The 27,678-nt window shown below is 44.0% G+C and overlaps 1 protein-coding gene, 1 long non-coding RNA gene and 1 other non-coding gene across 4 annotated transcripts; all 3 read right to left on the reverse strand.

Moving 5' to 3' along the window:
* Positions 1-1,685: 1,685 nt before the first annotated feature.
* Positions 1,686-5,816, reverse strand: FEM1A (fem-1 homolog A). The gene has a single exon (XM_418271.8). The coding sequence runs from the start codon at positions 5,613-5,615 to the stop codon at positions 3,567-3,569; it is 2,049 nt and encodes a 682-aa protein (XP_418271.3). The 5' UTR covers positions 5,616-5,816; the 3' UTR covers positions 1,686-3,566.
* Positions 5,817-11,030: 5,214 nt separating this feature from the next.
* On the reverse strand, positions 11,031-26,633 carry LOC121107764. Of its 2 annotated transcripts, none has more exons than XR_005842192.2 (5): positions 26,556-26,633; positions 17,921-18,051; positions 17,487-17,616; positions 16,587-16,634; positions 11,031-11,597 (listed from the first exon to the last, which is right to left on the reverse strand). It is a non-coding gene; the product is annotated as an uncharacterized LOC121107764 (long non-coding RNA). The 2 variants fall into 2 exon arrangements; XR_005842193.2 differs by lacking the exon at positions 11,031-11,597 and adding an exon at positions 12,284-13,082.
* On the reverse strand, positions 12,173-12,267 carry MIR7-3 (microRNA 7-3). The gene has a single exon (NR_031493.1). It is a non-coding gene; the product is annotated as a microRNA 7-3 (primary transcript).
* Positions 26,634-27,678: the final 1,045 nt, after the last annotated feature.

Consider the following 27,678-nt stretch of genomic DNA (forward strand, 5'->3'; position numbering starts at 1 on the left):
GTCTACTGGCACTGCTCCAGGGTCCACACAAGCTCTAGGGCAGTTCACCCTACTCCTCACCCTTGGAAGAGCCAGAGAGCTACCAAGTGCTCATTAAAGACAGCGTTCAGGGCCAGTGCAATTGATACAGGGGAGGTGACTCCCATTCCGGGTATTTCTGCTGATATTTCTGTGCTCATGTCGCTCTGAATACTTGCCTGGTATGTTTCAAATCAAGAGAAGCCAATGCTGTCTAGAAGCCAACAGGCAGGACTACTACAGGCCATCCTAGCCATGTACTATCCAAACAGAGTGCCCAGAGGGTAATAGGTTCTTTCCTCATGAGTCTGTTCATACAATGTCTCTCTGCCTCCCTCCCTTGACCTCAAGGGAGGCTTAGCTCCTCCCAGGCCTCCTTGGCTAAGACCTAGTGCAAGACGAAGGGACTTGGACAAATCAAAGCCCTCTCTGTCCTGCTTAAGAGCTGCCATCCGTTGCTGGCTTCCAGCTTTGAAACAGTTTGGCTTTTATTTCTCACACTGACCCAATAACAATGGATTAAGTCATATATGCTTTACAGAGCCTGCTGGGATTCTCCTGGTGGCTGCATTCTTTGTAACGAAGGTCCTATTTTCTCTTCTCTACATCACCTTTGTTAGAATAGACATTGTATTACTGCAACACTGTCACACTGCAGTTGTGCAGTCACCAGGGCAGCCCCTCCCCTCTGGAGAAAGCATATACATCACTTTTGCTCCATTTATTACGCTCCTTATAAACAAACACTATGCAAAACCGGTCAGTTGGAAGCTGGTCTAGTTTGTAAACAACCTTAACAGTCACAATACGTTTGCTTAGAGTGGAGAAACACAGAAAGACAAAGCAGCAGGCAATGCAACACCCTGCAGGGTGTTTTTTTTTTTTTTTTTTTTTTAAGCTTATTGTGCACTGATGGCCAAGTGACTCAAAAGGAGTGACTACCACGTAACAGGCAAAGCCCTATTCCAACTGCAGCACCAGGTTCACTCACCCCAGATCTTCAGGGCCATCTTCGCTCTTGCTCACCATGGCAAGGAAGCTTGTCACCAAAGCTTTGTTTTCACCAAGAGAACATACACGTGCTTGTGACCCTCTGATTTTTCCCCAGTTTCCTCGGTGAAGCTGAGAAATGCTCAACAATGATCAAGCTATTGAGAATTATTTTTGAGGAACAATCAGTGAAGGGGAAAAACTTTCAAATATTTTATCCATATTTTCCTGTCCTGCCCAGGGAAGGCTAAGCATTTTTGAAATCCAAATCCTTGTTGTGAAACTAACTCCAGTAACTAATTCTTTTGTCCTGCTTTTCATCTCCCACTGATAGCTCTGGGGCTTAAAAACAAATTGATGATAGCCACACCGCACCCCTCTTCATGTTTGTCCCAACTGTGTATAAGGCAGGTAATATCTGAGTCAAGAGAGTATCATCCCTTCCCACTTCATTTACATCAAAAGACAAAGCAAAGTATATAAAGATACATCATTCAAGTATCAGTGTTATCCTTTCTCACGGGAACTGTTTGTATCTGCAGTGTAGATTAACTCTTCCCATGAGTAAATTCAGATGAAATGAAACAGAATTACCATATCCACAAGCGTACCACTGCTAGGAAACAAGCAGGAATTGAAAATAGAGGCTTACCAGCAAGAAGTCCAAGGCACTTACATTCTAGCAGCCATTTTTTTGTTTTATTATTTAAAGTTAAGAGCACTCATCAGCTCACAAATTAACAAACTCCATTCCTGCAGTTTAGATCAAGTTTCAGCCAAAATGAGGGGAAAAAAATGCAGCAAAACTAAATCTGAACTTTACATCTCAGTAAAAGATAGAACTCCTTACTTTATAAATAGAAGTTATAGTTAACACTGCAAAAATGTAATGGCAGATCTCTAGTATCTTTAAGGGACATGCTGGCTTATAAATACACATAGAGAAGCTTCAGAAGCATATAGCGCATGGCTGTTTACGAGGGTTCTGTACTCCCAATCCTCACATTTCTCAAAGCTGAGGCAGCTGCTTCACCCTCAACTATGCTTTCCATTCTGCCCAGGCCAAAAAAAAGAGCCAGAGGGTGCCAAAGCCCAGTACCTCCTCCTCCAAGAAGATAAACCGATGGAACAGCATCATGTTTACCAAGAAGGGTTCTGCTAATGGAGGCAAATACCTACCCCGAGACTACAAATTCAAAGAGAAAAAAAAAGTTGCATGCAGATTCTAATTAGAGAAATGAGCTTGCCTAACAGTAGCCAGAGGAGATTTCAAATTCTATTCTTGATGTAGCACCATCCTCAGTAAATATATGGAAAGAATCAGAAGCCAAAAACAGATATTAACAATCCACTTCATGTAGGTCTTCAAAATGGGATACTAACAGAGCCCCCTGGGTTGATACCAATAATCTCAGAAGGTGCCTTTAACTTACACCTCTTTCTTCTTCCTTCTACTTTCATACAAACATGCCACACTCACTGGCTCAATTCAAAAATCCTGAGCACCACCCACACTGTAAGTACTTTCCATCCTAAAAAGGTTTGCCAGAACACATCCTCAGAGATGGTTAAAAGTGTATAGGCTGGGCTCTGAAACCTGGCTATATCATTCTGTACTGCTCAATGTGAACACCTGCTGAGCTCTGGGGCTGAAGGACCCCATCTGGGGAAGGGAGTTAATGTGTGCAGAATGGGCAAGGCAACAGCTTGAATTTCATATTAGCATCTTGTTTCTGAGGTCACAGGTTTTCTTCCCCATTCATATCAACATCTACCAATGAAACTGTAACCAGAACTGACCTTACTATATCTTACTGGATTGAAGTAAGTCTTGCAGCATAGATAGGGCCTGGCTCTAAAAGAGAAAAAATAACCCATGTTTATGCACAATCACTGAAATCTCAAGCCTTTAACATCAATTCCTACATGGCCAACCAAGGAAAAAGGAAAACAAACAAACAAACAAAAAAAAAATCAGCATACCCAGCCCTACTGTCATGCAAAGCAACTACCTCAGCAGAGAATAAGCCACTTTGCCATTAGACCAGTACTGTATCAAGTCTGAGGAGGGGGCAGGGAAAGAACTAGTTGGAAAATACTTAATTCCCCTCTTGCACTCCTAACTGTTCAGTATTTGGGATGGAAAAGGCTAGAGTGCATATGTGACATATAGCTGCTCCAAAGCTTAATCCTGTGTTAATTCAGCTAATGGGATAGGCAGCAGGTCCCAGGGATCTCCATTTTCCTTCCTCCTGAGGATAGGATGGTTCGTATGGGAAAGGGCAGGGGCTGCAGCCTTCTCTGGATACAGTGCTCTGTGGAGATACCTAGTACCTGAAGGTGGCAATGAAGGACAGCCATGAGCTCTTGAGCCTTCTCCTTCCCTACCCCCGCTCATGCCAGCTTGATGGTGACAGGTAAGGACAAAGCTTGCAGCCAATCTCAGCACAACAATGGCCTTTGACACCTAGACAAAGATGGCCTGAGATTTCAGGCTGCACTACCTCCTGGGGGTGCAATAAGAGCCAGGAAAGGCTTGGGAGTTCAGCTCTCCCACTCTAGTGTAGTTCAATGAAGGCTTCCAGCTCCTCAGGGATAAAGCCCTTGTAGGGAATCTTGTGCTTGTCCAGGGCACGAGCAGCAAGGCACTGGAGGGTGATGTAATTGAAGGGCTGCATCATGCTTTTGGTGAGCAGCTTCTCATCCAGCAGCTCGTAAGCGGTCTGCTTGAAGGCATTGGTGGCATCCATATGGGCTCCAGCCTCCATCAGGGCACTCATGATCAGTGGGCAGTTATTCCGAGCAGCAACATGCAGCGGGGTATTGTTGTCATAGTCACGGCTGTCTGGGTCAGCCCCACACTCGAGAAGCAAGTTAACAACATGGAGTGATGGGAACTTGCCCACTGGGTATCGTCCCACTGTCGTGGTATCTTTGTCCACAGCCATATGCAAAGGGGTGAAGCCATTCTTGGCTCGAGGGCTGCACTTCAGGAGGCGGTAGATAGTTTGGCGCTTCTGGTGCTCCTGCTCTGGGGTACACTCCACCTTCTCCAGCAGGAAGACCAGGTGGAGAATAATGGCCAGTGTCTTGGTGAACTGTGCCGAGTCAACTACAGGATCCTTGCCATGCATAAGTGCTCTCTCTACCTCCCGGACACCTTTGCTCAGTACTCCCATGAGATCACAGAAGCCCAGTTGGGTAGCTAAAGTGCCTTTGGAGCGGTCCTGAAGCACGTAAGAGAAAAGCTCAGCAAAGGAAAGGAAACTACTGGCAGTCATAGGGCTGAGAGGCTCCAGGTTGCCTTGCTGCATGTCGAGAGCATACTTCCATAGGTTAATACAGCGTTCAAAATTGCCTGAGTCAGCATAGACGGCCCCTCGATAGCGAATGTAATAGGAAGTGTCTGGGTGCGAAGGACCCAAGATGCGTTCTCTAATGAGCAGTGCCTGCATGCGCATCTCGTCTGGATCAGTGATCAAGGCTTCTAGCTCCTCCAGCGAACTTACTTCTCGTGAATAGTCGTATGCCAGCACCAGCTGCCGCGGTTCGGGTTTAGGCAGGTACTGCCCACCCTCGTATCGAAGCTCCATTGCCCTTCGCCAATACTTGTGGGCTCCCAAAAGGTCACGTTTCTTATCCACAAATGTGGCACCTAGCAACTCCAGTGCTTCCACAGCAGCCTCTCGAGTGCAGAACACGTTAGGAACCTGCTGGCCATCCTGACTGGAAGCTGAGGCACAACATCTCTCATGCTGCTCTTTGTCGCAACCCTCATGAGTTTTCTGACCAGCACTGCAGCACCTCTGATGGCTCCCACCCAAAGCACAGGTCTCATTTTGGTTCTCTGCAACATCCTCTTCCTCCTGCTGCAGCCCTCCCTGGATGAGATACTCTACAATATTGGTGTGCCCGGTGACACTGGCAGCCAGCAGAGGAGTCATGCCATAGCCATCTTTCTCCATGCGGGCTTTGGAGCGGAGCAGTAGCTGCAGGATCTCCAGGCTGCCTGACTCTGCACAGTCATGCAGGGCTGTGTTCCCCTTCACACTCCGGCGGTTGACATCAGCCCCTTTCTCCAGCAAGTAACGTGCAATCTCCCGGTGTCCTTTGTAGCAAGAAATCATCAAACAAGTGTGTCCATGCCGGTTTGCTACCTCCAGGTCAGCCCCACGCTCTCCAACCAAGTAGCGCACGATCTCCAAGTGCCCATCAAAGCAGGCGGCCCTCAACGGTGTGGAGTTGGTCAGCGTGGTCTGGTTCACTGAGGCACCGTGATCCAAGAGGCTGCGCACCACCCCCAGGTGCCCAGCGGCGGATGCAGCCCACAGCGGCGGGGCCCCCTCGATGGTTTCTCCATCAAAGTTGACAGATCCGCCCTCCTCCACGCGGGCCCCACAGTGATCCAGGAGATACTCCACCACCTCCAGGTGTCCGTGGCGGGCAGCGATTAGCAGCGGAGTGCTCCCACCCCCAGGGCCGTCACCTCCACCGGGCCCTGCTGTGAGCGCCTCCAGCTCCTCCCGGCTGCGGCTGCCCAGCAGCTTCTGTAGCAGCTTTAGCTTCCCATCGCGGGCCGCGTTGTACACAGCCGTGCGCAGGTCCATGGCGATGGGGGCCGCGGTGAACACCTCGGCCGCCTCCTGGCCATGGACCGGTTTCGCCTCGACGGACCTAGATCGGCCCCGGGGCGGGGGACGGGCGAGGGCGGCCCCCGGTGGGGAGGAGCCCTATGAGAGTGGAGACATTCGGCGAGACGGCCCTTACCCCGCGGCCGCAACCTTCACTCTCTTCGCCCGGCCGCCATCTTAGGTTGGAACACGAAACAAAATGGCGCCCGAACGGCTCCGGGGACGGGGCTGGAGGGAGGTGATGGGAAATGTAGTCTCGCGCCCGGCCGGCAACGCGAGAACTGCTCCGTAGGGACTCTGTTTCCCAGCACGCAGGTGGAAGAGGGCCGCCACCGCCTGTGCCGAGACTCAGGGCGGGACGCTGCGTGAAATGCAGTCCAACTGAGGCACAGAGCACAGCCTCTCCCTGGGGATTCCGGGAGTACCGAGGCCGCGTTACCCAGCGCACCCCACGCCCCATCAGCGCAGGGGCTTCTGGGGGAGGGGGGCGTGGTGTGGGGCTGCGGGGGTGTTGAGATTCTCGCCGCGGGTCGGGCGGGGTGTGGCGTTGAAGGGTGGAGTTCTCCCAGGGAAAGCATAGCGGCTGGCGGGAGGTGGATGCGGCTCTGAGAGTTAGTCAAAAGGCGGGGAAAAAAAAAAAAAAAAAGAGTCACTCTATTCCGGGATATCCTGAGAGCCCCCAGTACGGCCTGAGGCCTCAGCTTCTGTGTAGAGCTGATAGGTTCTTGGCTTTTAAAACCCTTCGGTAACCTTACATGTGCATATTTCATTGGAGGTTAATTTCTGTTTAATTCCTTGAAGTGATTGAACTCCAAAAGGCCATAGCTGTACTGCATCAGGCTGTGCATTGTCAACTGCTTGGGTTTGGCACTGTTGTGCATGGACAGGGTCTTCCCATGGCATGGTGCTGCCAGAACAGCATGCAGAGCTGCTCCCCTCTGCCCTCACCACAGGACAGAGTGTACAGCTTTATCTGTGCCCAAATGGTGACACAGAGTGAGGGACAAATACTTAAGGCCATAAACACCCTGGTTTAGGTTAGTAAAGCTTGGGTTACCAGAGCCTATTTTTAGGGCATAAGCCAAATTTAAGTTGCTCAAATCTTTATATGGGCAATTGGCACCAAGTTTATCCTGTTGTATTTTACTTATAGTGTTCTTCTCTTTTCTGGGGAAATAAGATTAGCCTTATTATTTCTATTACTGTTACTTGGTCTATCACTGTTATTATTCAGTCCATCCATCCTTCCGCCCATTTAGGTCTTGTCTGGAATTACCTAGGATTATCCTGCTAACGCTTGTTGCCTTAACACAGAATATCATTTTTGTTGCTTAGAAACTGCTTTTGCATAACAGACAGCGTGGGCCTAATTTTCACGTCAGCAGCTGTTAAAGTCAATGGGAGCAGCAGGTGCTCAGCACTTCTGACAGCCAGAGCCAAAGTGTCTGCGACAGAATTCCCACATACACTTGGGCTGCATGTGTGTATGTCTTCTGCACAAGCAATATGCCTAGGGGCAGAGCAGCTTCACACTGAAAAGAAAACAAGCAGACGTTTCTGAGCACTTTGGGTGTGCAAGTGCTGCATGAGGACAGGAGAAGTGGCTGTGTGCAGTGGAATATTTGCTGTGTGACTATTCTCATGTTCCCTCTGCAAATCCATACCCGTGTTAACAAGCTAAAAATTGTGTTCACCTATGTAAATAGACGCCAGCTATGAGTTTGGACACAGGTGGTCCATTTTAATATTCATGTGAGACTTCATGTCTGTGTCTGCATGCACTAGCTGACTATAGAATCACAGAATCATAGAATTGCTCAGGTTGGAAAAGATCTTAAAGATCATCAAGTCCAACTGCAACCTAACCATACTACCCTATCTCTAACAGCCCACCCCTAAATCATGTCCCTGAGCACCACATCTAAACGGTTTTTAAACACATTCAGAGATGGTGACTCAACCACCTCTCTGGGGTGCCTATTCCAGTGCTTAACCACCCTTTCTGTAAAGAAGTTTTTCCTGATATCCAATCTAAACCTCCCCTGGTGCAACTTGAGGCCATTTCCCCTCATCCTGTCACCTGCCACCTGTCATCAGTGAGAAGAAACCAGCCTCGCTCTGCTGTAATCACCTTTCAGGTACTGGAAGAGAGCAATAAGGTCTCCTCTCAGCCTCCTCTTCCCCAGACTAAACAGCCCCAGGGCATATTCTCCAAGCTCTTCACAAGCCTTGTACCCTTCTTTGGACCTGCTCCAGCACCTCAATGTCCTTTCTGGATTGAGGTGACCTAAACTGAACACTGTACTTGAGGTGAGCCCTCACCAATGCCGAATATAGGGGCAGGATGACTTCCCTAGTCCTGCTCACCACACCGTTCCTGATCCAAGCCAGGATGCTATTGGCCTTCTTGGCCATCTGGGCACACTGCTGGCTCATATTCAGCCGACTGTCCATCAGTACACCAAGGTCTCTTTACACCAGGCAGCTTTCCAGCCACTTCTCCCCAAGCCCATAGGGTTGCCTGGGGTTGTTGTGGCCAAAATGCAGGACCCAACACTTGGCCCTATTGAAACTCATACAGTTTACCTTGATCCATCAATGCAGTCTACCCAGGTCCCTCTGTAGTGCCTTTCTCCCCTCCAGCAGATCAACACTCCCTCCCCTTCAATTGCACTATGTGCAATTGAACTATGTGCAATTGAACAGCTGAAAATGTGAACAGAACGTGTACGTGCTTGGCTGCGACGTGTACACAGGTCTGTATCCCTGCTGGCAAGCATCTGTGTGTGAAAGCTGCTGTTTATGTGGCAGGTCAAGGCATAGACACAGGCGAGTGACACTTCCTCTGCCTGCAATCTCTTTGTGTTGCTATGGTGATCAGATGCACTCATACTTTTATCTGAGGTATCTATTAACTAAAGCTTCCTATTCATTTCCCCTCCTTACAATGCATATGGAATTCACTGAGACACTAAGTAAGCTTTTTGGCTCCCAAATGTACATCAGAGCCTTCATCCAGTTCCCAGGTGAGCTGTCAGAAATATCACAAGACAGAAGTACAGATGATTAAAATGTTTTGGGTTTTTTTTTTCCATGAATAAAGAAAATGCTTAGTAAAGATCGGAAGCATGGGTATGAAATAGATGAGCCATGTGCACCCTTGACCCAGCTGTGAGTGGATTATCTGGTCTGAGAGGTCACAGAACATGTTGCTGGCTGTGTTACACCAACTTGTCTTGTGCTGATGTGCTGTACTGGGGCAGGATTTGGGCTGGGGGAGAGAATGCCTCTGGCAGAAACCAGAGGCATTCTGATCAATTTCCCTTGTCACACTGGTTCTCCTGTTTCGTTTGACTTCTTTCACAGAAGTCACCACCAAAACAATTAATCTCAAACCAGTGTCCCTGGTTTGAAACATCACCCAGAGATGGATACTGTCTCCTGAATTAGACTGGTATCAGAAGTGCAGCTCCCACTGATACAACACTGAGGAATAGAAGAGATCTGCCAGCATGTAACATCCCATTTAACACTGTGATCCAGTTGTGCATCTGGGTGAGCAGGTCTGTCGCATGGGGTGGTTACTGCATCCTCTTGAGGAACAGTCACTATTCCTTCTTGTCACAGAATCTGCCAGGAAACCTTCACAGGCTCCTAATGCCACGTGGGCCTGAACACCTGGCATTGAAGTGAAGTACTGGAAGGTATTACATTCCTCATCTACAGAGTATGTCCTCCATAGGGAGACTCCATGATTTTGGCTTTGTAGGGTAATGTAGATAAAGCCCCAGCCAGTGTTCTAAGGATATAGAGGGAACTTAAATACCCATCAGAGGAAAAGAAGATACATTTTGACAGGGCTGCCAGACTGTGTGGCAGGAAGGTTATTTTTTTTTTTTTTTTTAACTGCCATTTCATATTCCCTTTCAGACAAGCTGAAGTGTATAGTACTGGCTGCTGAAGGAGTTACATAATTTTTTTCACAGAAATAATGACACGGTACTTAAAAAAAAAAAAAAAAAAAAAAAAAAAAGGCACATGAATGGATCCCTAAAGTGTTGGGCGGAGATTTTGGAAAATATTGCTGAGACCCTACCTTTGCTAGAAACTCGTTTTCTGACCGTGAGCTAGTCATTTAATCTTCCTATGTCCTATTTCCCTGCCTGTAACATGGGAATGAGAACTGGTCTCTGTCTGTCTTGCTTCCTAAATCCTTAAATTCTGAGTTTACAGGTTGCATCTTCTGTGCTTATAGGACAACCAAAATCAGAGTTTCAATTTTTGATAAGGTATCTGCGGCAACCATAATATACAAAGTAGATAATAATAAAAGGGCTTGGCTATATGACATGGAACAAAGTTTTAACATGAAAGGATGGAATGTTCCTCATCCACTGTTTCACATTTCTTTCCCCAAAATGTAGAGAAATTTGGATCTGTGCTAACATATATGCAATGTAGGAACTAGGTTTGTGCTGATTTACTGAATCCCTGAATTACTTCTGGAACTGTGAGTGGCTAACTTGGATTCCTGCAAATTTTTCTGTAAGGTCTTTGTGCTTAGTCTGTCATTACACCAAGTGCTAACAGCAGATTGGGTTGAGATACTCATTTTTTCTAAGCTTAAATTTAGGTTTTAAGTTTAAGTTTTAATCAATCTCTGCAGCTTTTAGGGGATTGTCTAATTTGCAGAAGTCAGAGGAAGACAATCTTTTGCTACTAAGTCCAGAGAAGACAAGATCTTCTGTATTTTTAAGTAACTACATGATAAATTTGCTGTACAAAGAAAACAGTTCTAAAAATAGTGAGAAATGGCATCATGACATTAGCTGGAACAATGACCCAATACCCAACTTGCTGCAGGGGCCTTTGTCCTATAACTACCTTCATCATTAAGGCTTGCGATGACATTATTTTCTGTGCTTATACAGGGCATGAGGCCATTGCTACCTGGAAGGATTTTTATCAGTCTGCATAAAATGAACAATGAGGAGAGGTATGTTGGGTAACACTAAATCATCAAAGTTCAATTTACATTAGACACCAGCCTGGCAATTTCAGCATTAGTGGTTGCACTACTGCCCTCCGATTTTTTGTAACTTCAGTATATCAGTAGAAGGGTGGAAGAAAGGGAGAGTATGTTGTTCATCTTATGAAACATGATCCTTTTTTTATGCATCACCATTAGGCAGCAATTTGTACAATTGTTAAATTCCCTTAGCAGTAAATTTCCTGGGAAAATAATTGCTGTGCTCCTACTTCGCAGATTATCTGAGATGATAATAATAGTATCTTGGGATTTGGACCCTTCCGCTTCCAAACTTAAAGGAGAAAAAAATAGCTTTGAGGCAAATGGCAAGGTATCAAGAGCATCAGATTTGCATCTAAGAATTAGGTTCAATTTGCTTTTATTGTACCATCAGTTTCCTTGGGAGTGGTTCAGCAAGTTACCTCCTCAATCCCATGCTATCATTCTCTTTTGCAACATGTGGCTCCCTGGTAGGACAAAAACCATGAGGAACATGCAGTCTTCTAGACAGACAGAGAACTCTTAGCCATCCTCCTAAGATGTGAGAATTGCTATTTCCTTTTACAAGGTACCAAATAAGGCAGAGACTGGCAAAAGAAGTTGCAGCAGATCAACATACATTTAGGAAAGAGAACCTAGGAGTTGTTCGGTATTAGTTGGAAACAAAAGATGACAACCCACAAAGAATCTGGCTACAAGTACTGTAAAATATGTTTGTAAACTACAAAACCGATTGATTTGGAGGTCAGTGGCTGTCTTCATCTTGCAGTGACTTTTGAGTATCCTCAAGAATGCAGGAGGGCTCTGCAGCTTCTCTGAGCAACATGCTCTAGGGCTTGGTCACCCTCAGCACAGAAATACTTCCTGATGCTTTCAGACAGGACCTCCTGTGCTTCATTTTTTCCCCTCTGCCTCTTGTCTTGGGACCACTGAAAAGAACATGACTCAGTTGTCTCTCACCTTCAGGTAATAACAGTGACAAGTGTGCAATGCTGAGCAGACAAAGAAAATACAGCTTCACCAACCCAAATTATTAGAGACATTTCAGTACTTACCTTCCCCTCTGGCCTCAGCAGGATTCAGGAATTCTATTTTCACACCTAAATATCTCTGAGAATAGAGCCTCTGGCTGGTAATGAAAGTTTACTTGTTTCGGTGTTTAAAATCCTGTTGGAAGCAACAAGCTGGAACTTCAAAACAAGCAGGAGCTCTGGGTGCTCAGCAGACCTCAGCAGCTGAGGTTTAAACCCCAACTCTCCCACAGAAATATTACAAGTTCTATTAAGTTAGACACTAAAAATTCCCCAATCCGCAGTATGAAGATAATGATAGTTGATCTTGATGTGAAATTGCTTTGAAGTTAAAGTAGGTGATTGCTGTGCTTGGAGAGAAATGCTCAAGGTGTCAGGATGAGCCTCACAGCCCTCTTCATGGACATACCTCCCGTAGCTTCACTCAGAGCCCAACCCTGTCCTGTCAGCAATCTCTTCCTACCAGCAAGGGTGAAGATCTGTGCTGTATGGCAGGCTATGATTTGTTGTCACCTTTATAAATCATAACAACAAAATCACTAGTCTTCCACACAGAGCCAGACCACAGAGAGCAGCACCTCCTTGTCAGGGATATCCTCCTTCGTTTCTTCTGTTATCCTTCCTCACTTGTTCTCATTCATTCAACATTTGCGTCTCATTTCAGAGATGGATGCCAGACATGTTAGGCAGTGCAAAAACAAACAAAAAAAACCATGGTGTTCTCTGTGAGACCATGTCAAATTTCACTATAATCTTCTATCCAATTTGGTGACTGTATCTATGACTTTTTGCTCCATTTTCTCACTCAGGAGACTGCATATACCTATAAAAAATTGGGCCATGTTTTTTTTCCAGGGATATCAGAACTCAGCAGGATCTCTTTCTTCCATACCCTGTGATAAACTTCTCCTGGAGTGCTCTGTCAGCCTGCCTATCTCTCTGTTATAGTTTAGTCTGACTAAAATAAGTAAATTCAATATATACTTAGGAATGCTAGAGAAAACAAATCAAGCAGCAAAGAAAATGATAAGAAAATGATAGCACTGAGTTTCCTGGAATCCTACTAAGAGACTGATTTAAGCAAGAAAACAAAATCTTTTTTTCTGTTTCCTTTTCTCTGAATTTGTTGAAGAGCAATCTTCGTTTCACCCCAGGTTTAGCTTTGCTTCCACTCCCCAGCTTTTGCTGTTAATACCTTGCATATTTCATGAATAATGCATGAAAGAACAATGCTGGCTCACACCCAAGGAAAGGATCTTGCTTTATTCCTTTTGACTGCCATTATCTGATTGGGGCATACTTCTCTCAGCCAGTGGAATCGGACAAAGGATGGTATCCTTCCTGTTGCCAAACCAAGACTCTTAAACATACTTTTGTCAGCAGCTGTAAAAAGGAAAAACAAAGAAAAGTATCCTCCAGCAGCCTCACCTCTGCACAGCTGCTTTGGTGAAAGGCTTCTTTCATAGAAGGAGAAAGAATTTTCAGTGAACAAAGAGTTTGCTGGTTCTAGCAGAGATTGTGCCACACTGAGCATCGTTCAGCCTTTCTGCTCTCTCCCTCTCTCCATTTTAAACATATGTGCTTTCTATGGACACTTTAATCAGATTCCAGATGGCTTGTTTCAATCTGGGGATTTGTGCTGCTCAGGAGATAACAATCCATTGTGCTAGACTAGGTAGTAAGCATGTTTGTAATAGCTTGAGCTGATACCAGTAGATGTCCAGGTGGCCTTATTTAACAGGGGGTATTAGCGATACTGCCATTGTCCAGGAAATCAGATAAAACTGAAGTCCAGGTGTTACCCTACACCATGTTTGTGTAATGACTGCCAACTGCCAATTTCTTACCTCTAATAAAATAGAGACCAAACACTGCAGAAACTTCCTGGTGCACATCATTTGAAGTGCAAAATTTAATCTGAATATGAAGTAGAACATTAGTGAGCATGCATCCTTTGCTTATTCTGAATACAACTTTACTCTGATACATGCCTCTTTTGGCCCATGCTTGAATTTCCTAAATTAAGGCATTTTCTCTAACGGGCAGCATATCTTCTCCTCTGCCATGCTACAGAGCATACCCCCTCCCCCCAAAAAACCCACTTCAGTGGGGCAAGACAATTTTTAGAAATAAGCTGGCCAGGACAATTCAGTATTCTGCCAAGAGTAATTAGAAGAGAGAGTGAGAATTGTAAAGATCGCTTATGAACTTGTGAGAGAGAGAATGGTTTGGAAAGTGCTAACTTGGATTGTAATTAGAGTAGAGTAGACTAGGCTATGCTATAATAGTTTGGTTGGAAGGAGCCTTCAAAGGTCATCTAGTCCAACTGCACCATTTCAAGTGACAACTCTACAATTGTTCTGGAACTATGCTCTGCCTAGCAGTGATATACCAGGTTGGGAAAGGGATTTGCCACAAGTTTTCACCAGACAATCACATAATAAGTGAGAGATCTAATTGGCTTGAGCAAGGGAACGAGGTCCTCTGTTGGTTTTACAGGTATGCATTTCCTCTTAGGAGCATGGTATTTAGTAGAACACATAAATTCTGTCCAGACTCAGAGGTGTGTGAGACTTTTGTCTAGACTTCTGATAGAGGAGCTGTCTCCGTAGGGCTGTATTTCTCAATGTGATATTTTTTCACGATGGGATCTGCCACTTGTAGTTTGTCCCAGAGATTTCAACAATATGGAAACTTATGCCTCCTTGTAATTGCAGCAGGTGAAAGCCATAGTGCTGAGAAGCCACTGTAGTTTCTTTGTAATTGTTTCTATAGATAAGGTCTAAACTTAGCTACCAAACATAGTGAAAAAAAAGCCTAATCAGAAAGAATAGGGACTCAAGAGCTTAGCCTCCAGCTATCTGAGAGGAGGCTGGCTTATCACAGAGAGATCCCCAGCTGCACTTCCAGGCCGTAAATTAAACAAACAGTATTTTCTATATACCAGACCACAGGGATGGTAGAAAGAACAGTGTGGCCTTATTACTGTTATTTCCTTTGGTTTCAGTCTCTGTCCTCTGCCCCTCACCTCCTTCTCAGACTTATGTTTCCCACTTTACCTGATTTGTTATTTATTACAATGGTTTAAAGAGAGGCAGGGGGGAAAATGCTCAGTGCAAATTATATTTTGAGCTGTTGTGCTTTGCCTCTTTTGTGGATAATAAATCTCTCTGGCAATGCTCCTCTGTATAGGATTTGTCATTAAATGCAATTAAACAAACCCTGCAGGTGTCCATGATCAGACCTGCAGCAACCTATTCACAACTGCAATGTTATTATCATCCTGACAACAAAACACCAGATATTTCCTGAGCTCCTCTGATCGATGTGCTTGCCTGACTTGGAACTGGAGGGAGGAGAGAAGGGGGGAACAGAATGGTTCAAATGCTCTTTAGTCTTATTGATGGAAAAGTCAAAAGGTTACTCAGCAATGAGAGGTAAGGCAGAAAAAGAAAAAGGCTGAAGAACAGACCCTTTCAGCTGGAAAGAGAAAAAAAATATAGAGGGAGACAAGTATTTGGGAGCAAAAATATGGAAATAAGGCAGTATATCACATGAGATTCACCTACCTGATGATTTTGTAGAAGACTAGAATTTACGACGGGAATTTGGGGTATGATTCTTCTCACATAACTGTAACTGACTAGTAGTTAGGCATTCAGTGTTAAGTGAGTTACATAGGTTTCATTGCAGCCAGTGCAAAAATTAATCTCACCCCTAAGACAATGAATGCTTGGTAGGCTGCTTTCTTGTTCAGACATATCTGTCTGTCTCTGTTAACTGTAGCTGAGCTTCGGTGAGTTGGTTGGATCGTATTTCCAATTAATTGTAAATCTCACCCTTAGCAGCCAGAGGAATTGGCTTTTGCTGAATGCACATTTCTTTCTGTCGTCATTCACAAGGATACAGTTTCTGGTACAGCCACCAGGACCACATGCTACAGAGACATCACTAATACTTGTAGAAAGTGGATGCAACAACTTTGCACCAGCACTGGTGTGTATGAGCTCTGGCAACTGGGGATTAGGAAGGATCTGTTGGATTGAATCTGAAGGATTCAATGAATCCTGAACAGAATGAAGTTCAGGGATTCACAAGAGACTCTTTGCCATCAAGTCCAGCAAGAGAGAAAATTTTGCAAACACCAGTCAAATTATTCTGCCTAAATCATTTTTCTCAGCTCAGCAACAGGTTGATCTCACCCCAGAAATTCTAGTTTAGTGCAGTTTATTGCTGGGGCACATGTAAAATTGCAGTGAAAAGGGATAGTTCTTATTAATGTAGCCCCTTGCAAATGCATAGTAACACAGAAAGCCTTCTTTATGTTGGATAAAGGGAATTAAATGAGTAGGCTTCAATAGTGTGTGCGCATAGGTTGAGTGTAAGAAATAATTCTATTGTCAGAGCCTTTGATTAATTATACAGAAGTGATGTGCTATGTCTTTGTAGCTTCATCTGAAATGCCCTGTAGGGCAAACAAGATGAAACCCTGTTTAATGGCATCAAAGATGAAGTTGAGATTATGGCAAAGGAACTAGGATTTGTTATCAATCCACAGGTTTCAGGATGGCGAATCTCTTGGACCATGTATCTATATCACTATGCAGCTCTAGTCTTTGGATCCTTGATTGCTAGGGCAGTCCAGATTTCTGTACTAAAGAATGACCTCTTTTTCTTATTCTTCTACTCAAACACTGGAGGATTTCTCTCTGCCGCTTTTTGTGTTTATCTTTTCTCCATTGTATTATTACTTGACCTGCTGATTACTGCCATTAGCAAGCCAATATGCAGTTATTTGGTGACACAATAAACTGGCAGAACTTCCACATTACATCACTGCACATCACAGATTTTGGCCCTCAAGTGTCTTATGAAGTGTAAATTTACCGGACAAAACAGTGGTTCCACACCAGTGGTCCTTGGATCAGTGGTAGTCTGCAAGGTAATGAAAAAATCCACTATTACCAGCAGTATTTAAGAGTGAGTTCATTTTGCATGGCTTCACAGATAGTACTTAGGACCATCTGAGTGTGATAGCAGTTCAGAAAATCTGGGAGATACATGTGCAAAAATAGCAATCTTACCAATACGCACAGAATGGCCTGCCTGTAAGCACTGCTTTGGTTTCCTCCATTTCAGTCAGTTTCTGCCTGCACTCTTGCTCTCAGACACACCTGCTGAAATCTAGAAACATCACTGATTTATTCATCCCAGATGCTATAGGATTTACACTTGGGTGACAAAGCTGACAAAAGGGACGTGCTCTATTCTAGAGAAAAAGACAACCCAGCAGACAAGAACTAGCATGTCCCAGCTGCCAGTCTGAGGAGCCCAGTGACTGTTAATAAGTGTCACTGGAGCAGATCTTCAGCTGGTGTAAATGAGCACAAGCTGATTGTAAATCCACGAGGACTTCAGTGGGACTCTGTTGATTTACACAAGATGAGCAGCTGGTCGAGCATTCTGGCTAACTGGAGAAAGCCCCCTGGAGTTTCCATCAGTGGGTGTGAGAGTGGGGTAGAAGCCAGCTGCATGTGTGAAGGGGTGCAGGAGAGCAGGCAGAAAGCTAATAAAGGGAAGAATGGGAAATGCACATCTTATTGGATTGACTTCTCCAACAAATACATTTTCTCCTCTTACCACTTCCCTTCCCCACCTCCAGCTGCTCCTCTCACACTCCTTCTCTGCTGCTCATCTCCCTTTGTGCACCTCTTACCCACATTCGCCTTTCTAAACAGGTGCAGTTGCCACTCAATAGACTTTAATTACCGCTTCAAGGGCTCTCACCAGAGTCCGTTGGGAGGGTGGAGATGAATTTTCCTGAGGATTGTGTGCATGTCTGAATTCTTTTTAGTTAGATGGTAGTATTACTGCGTCCTTCGAGAGATTATTTCTTCATCTTCTTCCCTGCTTCTTTCTGCTTGTGTTAAAAAAAAAGAAAAAAAGAAAAAAGAAAAGAAACCAACCAACCAAACAAACAAACCTGCTGATAAGGGAAAGAAAAACAGCCATTAGCTACATTAATTATCAGGTCAGCAAATTGGTCCAAAGAAAAATATTATGGACGGTTTTAAGTAACAGGAGTCCAAGCTGGACTTCTAAAGCATTATTTTTGTTTGCAAATAAAAGGCGTATTTTTCACAAATATAGAGCTCAGCATCTCCAAAGATTTCTGTGGGAGCCTGGGGTCTAAAAATACAAGTTGCTTTTAACTGCCTTACCTTCTTTTTGCTCTGTGCTCTTCCCATCACTTCTTGCTGGAGAAATACACTCTTAATGCATTCGACTGGTACCCTGGGAGATTCCTCCAGACTGAATATGCCAGTTGATTTCTGACTTCAGCACAGTTTGTCTACGATAGAGAATTATTATGAATGTTTATCTGGGAAAAAAAAAATATCTGCCATTGAGATCTCCTTCAAAAGACAATTCTGGAGAGTGCAGAACAGATGCTTATGTCTGTCAGACCTGCTTGAAATTGCCCATCATGTGAACAGTTTATTCTCTGTCTGGTAATGTTTTGTTCCTCCTTCCTTATGCTCTGAGTGCAACTATGACCTAATAAAGTCATGACATGATGGACTAAGTGTGGGACAATGCTGCCCGTTGGTAGATGGTTGGTGATGGTAAAAGGAAGAGGAATTAATGGTGATGTACTTACAGGAGAATTTTCCCTGTGCAAGTACATGTGAACACCATCTTGTATAGACTTCCTTCTCACCCAGGGGGATCTATTACCTTCTTCTCCATCAGGAATCCTGCAGTCCTTCTAACTCCTATTCCTGCACTCCTTGGCTTGTGGAGCTCTGCCAGACCTTCTGATGCCTGTTCCAATTCCCAGTTTGCTCTGGTTATCTCAAGTTATGTCCTTCTGCTTCCCACTGTAGCTCACTCTTTCAGCTTAGAGGATTTAAAATCCTTCTGTCTTCACCATCTCTCCCCTCCCCACCTTCTTTCCTTGTTCATTTTGCTTTTCAGGACTATTTCCCACATGTTACCGTGCCACTTATGTGATGTTAGGATGAACATTGATCACAGCCATCTCAAACCCATCTCTCCTTTTTCCCAACGAGCCAATGAAAATATCACCCATGAGATAATTATCATGTTGCTCATGTCCCTTAATTGCTCTCAAAGTACACACTGAGGCTGCAGAACCTCTGTGAAAGGCAGGTTTTGGCCTTTGGCACATTATTTACAGGCTGCTGACTGGAGCCTTTGTTGAGGAGCAGTTTTGTCCCTTTTGCTGTACAATTTTTTGTTGTGTTTTTGTTGGTGGTTTTAAAGACAGTCCTTTCAGAGTGAGTAGATTTTTAAAATAGAGCTGAGCTTTCAATGAACAGGTACCAGACTTATCCTTGAGTAACAGTGACATATATGTAAGATGAGAGTTACCAGCATGTTTCATGCAAGATTCCATATAAGAAATCAAAGCTAAGATGACCAATAGCCTCCCTAGTTGCTTTTCATTCCTTCCCTTCTTAGACCTGGTAATTAGGTGCTTATTTGCAGCGTATTACTAAATCATTAGTTGCTGTCTTGTGTATTCCAGTACATGGTCCCTGACAAACAAGTGAGAGAAAGTTGAAACTCAAGCTGTGGGCAATCCATTTGTATCTATTAGTGGTCATTCCTTTGCTTATTTAATACCTGCTGATTAAAATGGACTATGATTTCCCACCACAGCAACCCCTCACTGTCTTAAAAGCCATAGAGGTCTGGAGCATTTGCTCGTGTGCCTGCTGAAAAGGGATGCTGAGAGCAGAACAAAGCACACTTGCTCCCCCATTACTGTTGTGGGCAGAGATCCTCCATTAGCAGTGCAGATTCTATGACATATGGCCAGCACTGGATTCCTATAGCACACACATGCTTTAAAGACACCTTCTTTAAAATAAATACATTTTAACACGTCCTGTTTAAACTGGAGTCTCACCATGGTAGATGCCACATGCACACCTGGAGTTAATCTTACTGAAGCCTGCAACATGGCTGTACAACTAAGGCCCAATCTCTAACTACAATTTAACACCATCCTTAGCAAAATCTCCAGGCAATATGCAACTATAAACCAATCCTGAAAAAAGAATGAAATTATTTCCACTTGGAGACAATGTCCTTTGGAATGATTTTGCTGTTAATGAACTCCAGCTGAGTTGCTGTATTTTGGAGCCACTGGTGTGCATTTTAACTAGGAGCTGTCTGTGTGTAGATGTGCATCAACATCACCAGCTCGCATAATGGAGGTCTGTTCAGCATTGTAAGTCCTGCATTAGGCTGCATCCATAGGAACCCTGGGAAGTTCTACTGAGACTGCCTGAAGGTAATCATCTCTCCCAGCCTCTGGCTGTCCCTAACCAAGTGCTCTGCTCACATCTATTCTAGGAAACAGCTCTGGAGATTAGAAAGTTTATACCCTAATGCATTCACTAGCAACAAGGGTGGAGAAGTGCTGTTTGATTATAGATGAAAAGGGAAAATGCAAGGGCTTTGGTATTCAGAAGCATTTCCATCATGCTGTGATTTGCTTGTTGAACCCTATAAGGGACTGGAAGCCCTTGAACTCTATTGTTTTCTCTGAGTCAGTACAGCCAAATCATAAACAGTAATTGTAAAACATAGTCCACCTAGAATTTATCATAGAATCCTTCATGATTGAAATGATGTACTTCCCATTGTAGAAACTTTCATGCATTACATCCACTTAAATATAACTTTTTTTTCCTCAAATCCACATCACAGTAAATAGAACATACGTGTGTTATTTAGATCAGTGTGTTTAATGCAGAATGGAGTCCATTCTGTTAAAATGCAGGAAAGGGAGTTCTGTCAAACTCATTCCCAGACCAGCAGAAGAATATACTAATACCACCTATTTTCTAAAAAAAAGTGAATATATTTTTTAAGTATTCATTAATTGTTTTCTACTGTTCTACCTACCTGTGTTCTGCTTTATCAGGTTACATAAAAGCTGCAGATACCCCTCTTACCAAACACAGCTTCATCAGCAGTAGCTAGAGCTGTGCTAAAATAAAATGTTGGCTGGATTAGACAGAGCAGATTAAAAAGATGATAAAAGATAAATTAGGAGAAAATAAGACAATAAATAAGTCTGGCAAGACATATGGATAATGTTCCTCTCAGGCCAAACCTGACAAGATAATAACCTTTTCCTTTTTTTTTCTAGTTCCATTTGCTCCTGGATCTCCAGGGCTCTATGGATGTCACTTAATTTGGTCTTTGGATACACCTGTGAAATGAGTATCACAATGTTCATTTTTACAGATGAAGGAGGCAGTGTATATTACTTTACAAATCAGTTTAAAATTAACTTTGCAAAAATCAGCCAAACTTCTCTTTCATTGAATTAGTTCTTATTTCCAAGCAAATCTGAACAACCTGTATGAACAACTGATAAGCTCTTTAGACACTCAGCGTGCTGACAGCACATCCTGAATTCAGAGGTTTGTCTGAACTGTCCTTTTCTCTTGCTCAGGAGAAAATCCCATTGCTTCTGTTAGATTCTGTGCAAGATCTGAGTGCAGCCTGCAAAGCATTAGGTTCTTTTTGGGACCCTTTGTTTTCCAGATGGTAATGTCTTAACTGAGCAGAGAGGACCCACGTAAAGTTTTCTATTATGTTGTGCCATTTCTCCAGGAATGTTGTACCAGCAACACAGAGCAACAGCAGATTTGATTGGACAGAATTGCAGACTACAACATTAAAAATTTCATGAGTTTTACTGAAAATATTTTCCATTGTTCTCCCTAGAAACTTAAATTTTCTCCTTATGAGAAACTCTCCTTTCTACTTTAATGGTGGAGTGTATTGTCATCTTACATAGCAGCTACTGACTTGCTTCTGATCTGGGGGGCTCAAATCCATACAGTTTCCATCTGGACTGGATTGTTGTAGGTGGGCTGCTCATCATGGCTCTAGATTTTCAAAAGAAGTTATCAATTCTGGATACCTTTTATTTGTGCTTGAGACACCTTGAAAGGGGACCAATTGCCTGAGAGGCAGGTGCTTAGCAACACTGATTAGGATATGTCATGCTGGGCACCTGAAAACATTAAATGCTTTTGAAAATCATAAGGTGGTGTTCTGTTTCTGAACATGACTTGGGAAGGCTTTACAGGCCTAGGTAACACAGAATAAAAAGATTTCTGCATACATAACAGGAATATATTTGAATACTTCACTCAGCCAGGCACGTAACTTTAGGCATTTATTTGGTTCCTGTAGGAGTTATGTTCTAAGTTTCTGCAAGTGCGTTTGTATTTTCCTGAAGTGGGGCCCAATACTGTGTAAGTTACTGTAGGTTTATGTTATGAGAATTCCTGAGTCAGTCTCCAAATTAAAATAAAAGGCAAAATTCTCCCCTCTATCCTGAAGCGTGATGCTGCATGGAACACACAAAGCGTTGCTTATTCTTGTGTTCATATGCAAAGCCACAGACTGTACCACAGAATACCCATTCTTTGCACTTTGTAAGCAACCCAAAGCACAAATTAAAGACCACGCTATGTGCTGAAAAAGCATAGAATGAAATGTTCATAGCCCAGAGAGATAACAGTCTCATGGAGCCATGCATCTCACTATGGTGATGTATCTGTAAGGCTTGAATTAATGTAAAATTCCACATGACTCCAACCATGCAAACAATCACGCAAACAAACCCCACCCAGCCTCTCCCCTTGTTAATCAACAAACCTTGCATGACAACACTTTTTAGATTCTCCCCTCCAAGCTCAGAGGTGGCTGGAGCTAAAATCCTGTTATTGACCCTTTGTTTCACTGCTGCTATGGACAGCTGTTTATAAACAGGGTAAACCTGAAATCTCCATACTCATAATACACCAGGAAGGAGCCACATCTCACACTCAGAACTCAGGGACCATGTGGTCTCTGCAAATAAGGGCTACTGGAGTCAGGGTGTGTGATGATTGTAGAATATGAATGGTCCTATTCATGCAAGTAGTATAACAAACTACCAGAGCACTTCAGGCTCTGCTGAGTCAAAGAAAAGTGTGGTAGCAAGGGTTTGTTTGGTTTTGTTTTGAAATTTTTCCTTTTGCAAGGTCAAACCTATAACTGAGCTTCTTTTAATCCATGGGCTGGATGCTCTCTGATCATACAGTGGCCAGGATAATGTGTGCTCAGTCCTGATTTGTCAGCACTGAGTTGTGGCCAGGAGGTTCAAAGCTGCTCAGAGGGCAACTCCTTTTAATCTCAGTGAATGCTGAAGGCTCCAGATATCCAGAGCAGCCTTAGGGTATCAATATTGAACATCATATTAACTATTCCTTAGCATTTTTCTTTTCCCCATCCTTATATTGTCTCCATGCTTCAATTTAAGTAATTTTATAAGCAAAAATCCCAGCATCTGTTTTACTAAGGACAAGATTTAGTAAAATATTTTAGTGTCTAAAGACAGATGAGCTTCTTAGAATTTCCCAATGAATTTGGAATCCCACTCCCACTTATTTTGAAGTGAGGATTTTGCCAGACTTATTTTACAAATCCCAAGGGGACTCAGTCGGCTCTAAATGCATTCAGTTTTAAAGGGGTGTTAAACAATGGCACACTTAGAGGACACACAGCAATCACAGCACTCTGAGGGAAGACCTGTCTGTAAAAATACATACATCAGTTCTGTCACCTGCTTCCCATCTCTTTTGTGCTTTGGGTTCTTATTATGATCTTAGAGTAGTGCCTTAGGTGGTGCATTTCATTTGCTTCTCTAGTAATGGATTGCTCTGGGGGGATCTGAATTTAATGTCTTAACAGATAAATCTCCCAGTTGATTTCAGTGTGCGGAAAAGCCAAATTCTGTGCTCGGAGTTGTGCCTTAAGCTCTCATTCAGTCTTGACTCAGTCCTGCTGAAGTGTATGCTGAACTGGGGTGGATGTGGGTGCTTAAGAGAAGTGTGTGCTTGAATGCTTGGTTGAGCCAAGCTCTCTTCTCACATTGTTCAGTGGAGAGCACCGGCTTAGTTAGAATCATGTGTGTGTTGCAGTGCAGTAGTGGACCATGGTGCACACTGACACACACACACCTAGTACACATGAATGCGGGTGATTGAAAGAGAGTGAGTGTAAAATTGCATATAAATGCAGGTGTCTGGAGCAGGCACAGTGCCCAGGTCTGCATGCCAAGTTCAAGTGTCTGTGGCTGAACGATCTCTGCCAAAGAGAGAAGCTCCTAGAAATGTTTATCCAAGCACAAAAGCTGTTGCAGATCTTGCATCTGAAACCCACTCTCTTTCCTGCTGAGATTCCCAAGCACCTCCCAGTCTCCCAGCTCCACACAGCTTGAAACCCTACCAGATGCTATGACTACAGTGAAAAAGCAGCTCATTACTGGAGTGGCAGGCAACACACAGACAAATATTTGTGCAATGTATACAGATCCCAGAGACTGGAACACACCGTCTTTTTTGATGGAAGGAGGAAAGGGGAAGGAGGACATTGCCTGTTGCAAAAACTAAATTAAAAAATATAATAATCTGAAAAGAGCTGTACAGTGTTTATTTGTAGTGAAACTGAAAAGGTTTCCTTTCTAGCAAACAATGGTAGAATCTCATATCAGATTGATTTCTGCATTCCAAATTTTGCTAAATATTTTAACAAATTAAAATGAAGTTCAGATTTCACCCTGAATTCCTTGTTCTTCAATGACTGCTGTGTGACTGGATCTCTCCAAAAAGAGACAGGTTTTTATCCTTCTATCAGATGTATTTGTTTTGAGATCTACAGAAAAGTGCTAGGAAAGAAAGGTTACAAAATACAACCTAAACAAACCGAACTGAGACTTTGATTAAGCAATACACTCTGCACAATGCAAAATTTTGTTAACTTTGAGGATATTATAGCATCTATCCTGGCATTTTCATAATATTAGAACTAACTAGGCAATTTTCTAGAATTTCAGAGATAAACACATAAAGCAAGAATTGTATTTGGTGCAATATAATTTTCTGGCTTCTACTCAAGTTTGGTTTTTTGTTTGTTTGTTTGTTTGTTTGTTTTTTGCATGCCTCTGTTGAGGCACAAGATAAAGGAAATTATTTCTTGCCATTATTTTACAGCTGAACTTTAAAGGAAAAAGATGTTCTATGGACGCCATAAGAGATATAGGACATGACGAAAACCCAACCTCAGTATTATGTTGCATCAAAGAAAGATCACAAATTTAGTCACTTTGCAGATACAAGACTGATAGGAAATGCTAAAAAAATTGACAGATAACAGAAAAAATATTTCTCCATTCTAATTTCATAGGCAACACCATTGGTTTGCTCAGAACATACAATGCATATCTCTGAAGGCTGTGTGTGTACTCAAGGCCTTAACTGAATTATCAACTTTCTTTTCAGCTGTTTTTCCTTTTTTTTCCAACTATTTATTTCAGAAACAGTAAATAGAAATTTCCTTAAAATGGAGAACAGCTTGTTTACTTTTTCTCTCAGAAACTTATGAAAAATACAGGTATAAGACAGGAGTGGGAACAGTCTGAGCCTGGATTATTTTGCCTGGCTGAGACCATTTAGCAAAATATTTAAATTTCTTTACAAGAGCAGTGTAAGGGTTTTGAGAAGGGACTCATTTAGTGAATAGTCTCCATTTCCAAAAATTGAGATAAAATAAATGCTTCATTTGACCATAATGATATGCAGTGCTTTGTTTCCAAAGTGCTCAAGCACTTTATTTCTAACATTTGTATCTTCTTTACCTTCTCAACGACACCTACAGTTTTGTAAAACTAATCAAGAAAAAAAAATTCTTTATTTCAGCTTTGTTCCAATTTCTGCGCCAAGTCAGAGTTATATATTTTAACGATTTAAAAGGTAATCTAAATTCTGTCAAAATTTAAAAACAAAAACTTTCCATAATTTGATCCCACTTGTTTTGATTTTGTTTTGTTTTGTTTTGTTTTGAGGGGGAGGTGAGTAAGTTAAATACTTTATGAAAAACATCTGCTGTAATGTAAAGTGGAGATTACATTTATATTCTTCGGGTCATTCTCAGCTTCCTGAATTATTTCAGCCCCTGCCCAACCCCAAACCTGAAGCTGTTTATGTGTCTTACCTGGAAGGGTTACTCAGGAAAACGCGTCCTGACACATTCCAATCTCCCTTCCTCCCCATACAGCCCTCGGTTCTCAGCCAGATCCCAACTTTGCAGACCGTAGCCTGCATCCCATATGCCCCTTCTCGGTGCACTTGGGCGGGCTTCGAGCATTTGTGTGTACCTCCCGGCTGGCACCCGGTCCGGGAGCGGGCACGGCCCCCAGCCTGGGGCATCGCGTGGGGGAAGCGCTGGCGGGGACGCCCTCAGCTCGTATCGCTTGTCCCGCCCGAGCCCCTTTGCTATTGTCCCCTGCGGGACTGCACTCACCCCGCCCCTGGCCCCGGTGGCGCTCCGCAACCTCAGGGAGGATCGTTCCTCTCGGGAGTGTCCGGGCCGGGCAGTGCCCAGAGCCCGCTGCCCAGAGCCCACAGCCCGCTGCGCAGGCCCTGTCCGTGGTGCTGATGCGCGGTTCCGCCAGGCATGGGCACGCCGGGCAGCCCAGCCCTGCTCCTCCCGCCAGTCTTCCCCAGCTGCCCCCAGGGCGAAAACCGGGGGAGTCCAACCTCACGAATGCCCTTCTCCTGAGCACCCAGAGCACTAGCCAAGATCCCTGTGCCGAACCGGCCTCTGGCGGAGCTGTCCGGCTCGCTGACAGAGGTTGGTCCGGCTCCACAGGTGGCCGGAGTGCCCCTCGCCTTCTCCCAGCGCCTATAGCATCCCCGGTTTAGCTCAGCCCTCTCCGCCCTCGGCCAAGCCTTTCTCCACGCCCTTGCCAGAGCTCACCTGTCCCTGGGTCACCTTTGCGAGCTCGGGGGCTGAGAAAGCTGCCCTGCCTCTGCCTCGGAGATTTTATGAGCCACCGCGAGGGGGGGGGGGGGAGGGGGGGGGGGGGGGCTGGGCCGCGGGAGGAGCACCCAGGCGGAGACTCTTCGCTTTGGCCAACGAGAGGCTGCTTTTCCTTGCAAATGCACAGATTGTACAGATTACATCATGGAGAGCTGCCTGCACTTCAGTGTAAAAGTCTCTTCCTCGTGTAAAGGACGGTCGGAGGAATGATGGCAGACAGCAACAGGTCTGCCCAGTAGGGTAGAGATGCCTGGACCCCTTGGAAATAGGGCAGTGGCAGGGAGGTGTGTTAACAAGCTATCCCTGTGCAAGACATGCTTTACATATGCACAGGCAGAACCTGCCAGGAGAGCCAACGAGTGTTCTCTCATGCTTCAATCTGACCTATACATTTTGTGCTGTGAACATAAGTTGCTCAGTATTGTCCAGGACCAAGCTCGAAACAGCTCTCTTCTTTCCATCTCACCATAGTGTCCCTCAGCTTGTGTTACAAGTACCCTCTGATTTTCCAGCCCAATGGACTAGCCAGGTTTCACCCTTAGCCTGTCAGCCTTTACTATCCTGTTTTCAGAGCTTACACTAATAACCAGTCCTCCACTTCTTCCCTGAGACACAGAGCTCAATTGCAAACTCTGATCTGAGTATCTAGAATCCATTTGATTCTTTCATGTTCCTACTGCAAGGCAGTCAGACAGTCATTCCCTTGAGTGTGCCAAAGGACAAATCACTAAACAGTGAGAAGAAATTTATTCCCTGGCCCTTACACCAAGGGCACACATTTCTGACTCTGACTAGAGGGTGTCAGCTGACATGGATTTGTGTTGTGTTTCTTAGATTGCAAACACACAGGTTGCAGGCATTAATTCTTCAAGGTTGCCCTAGATTGTCCTAAATAGTCAGTACACTGAGGTAAAGCTTTGCCTCCTGGTATATCCTGTGCACAGGATGCATTATCACATGATGACAATGGGAAAAAATAATAATTGATTATAACATTTATTAGATAGAAATCAAAATGGTCCAAGTATAAGAGCTTAGTCTATGTAACCCTTGAGAGTCA

Source organism: Gallus gallus, chromosome 28, assembly GCF_016699485.2.
Source record: "Gallus gallus isolate bGalGal1 chromosome 28, bGalGal1.mat.broiler.GRCg7b, whole genome shotgun sequence".
Classification (NCBI taxonomy): Eukaryota; Metazoa; Chordata; class Aves; order Galliformes; family Phasianidae; genus Gallus; species Gallus gallus.

Bases quoted from the DNA above. Each gene is read 5' to 3' on its own strand.
- FEM1A (XM_418271.8), bottom strand. From the start codon at position 5,615: ATGGACCTGCGCACGGCTGTGTACAACGCGGCCCGCGATGGGAAGCTA.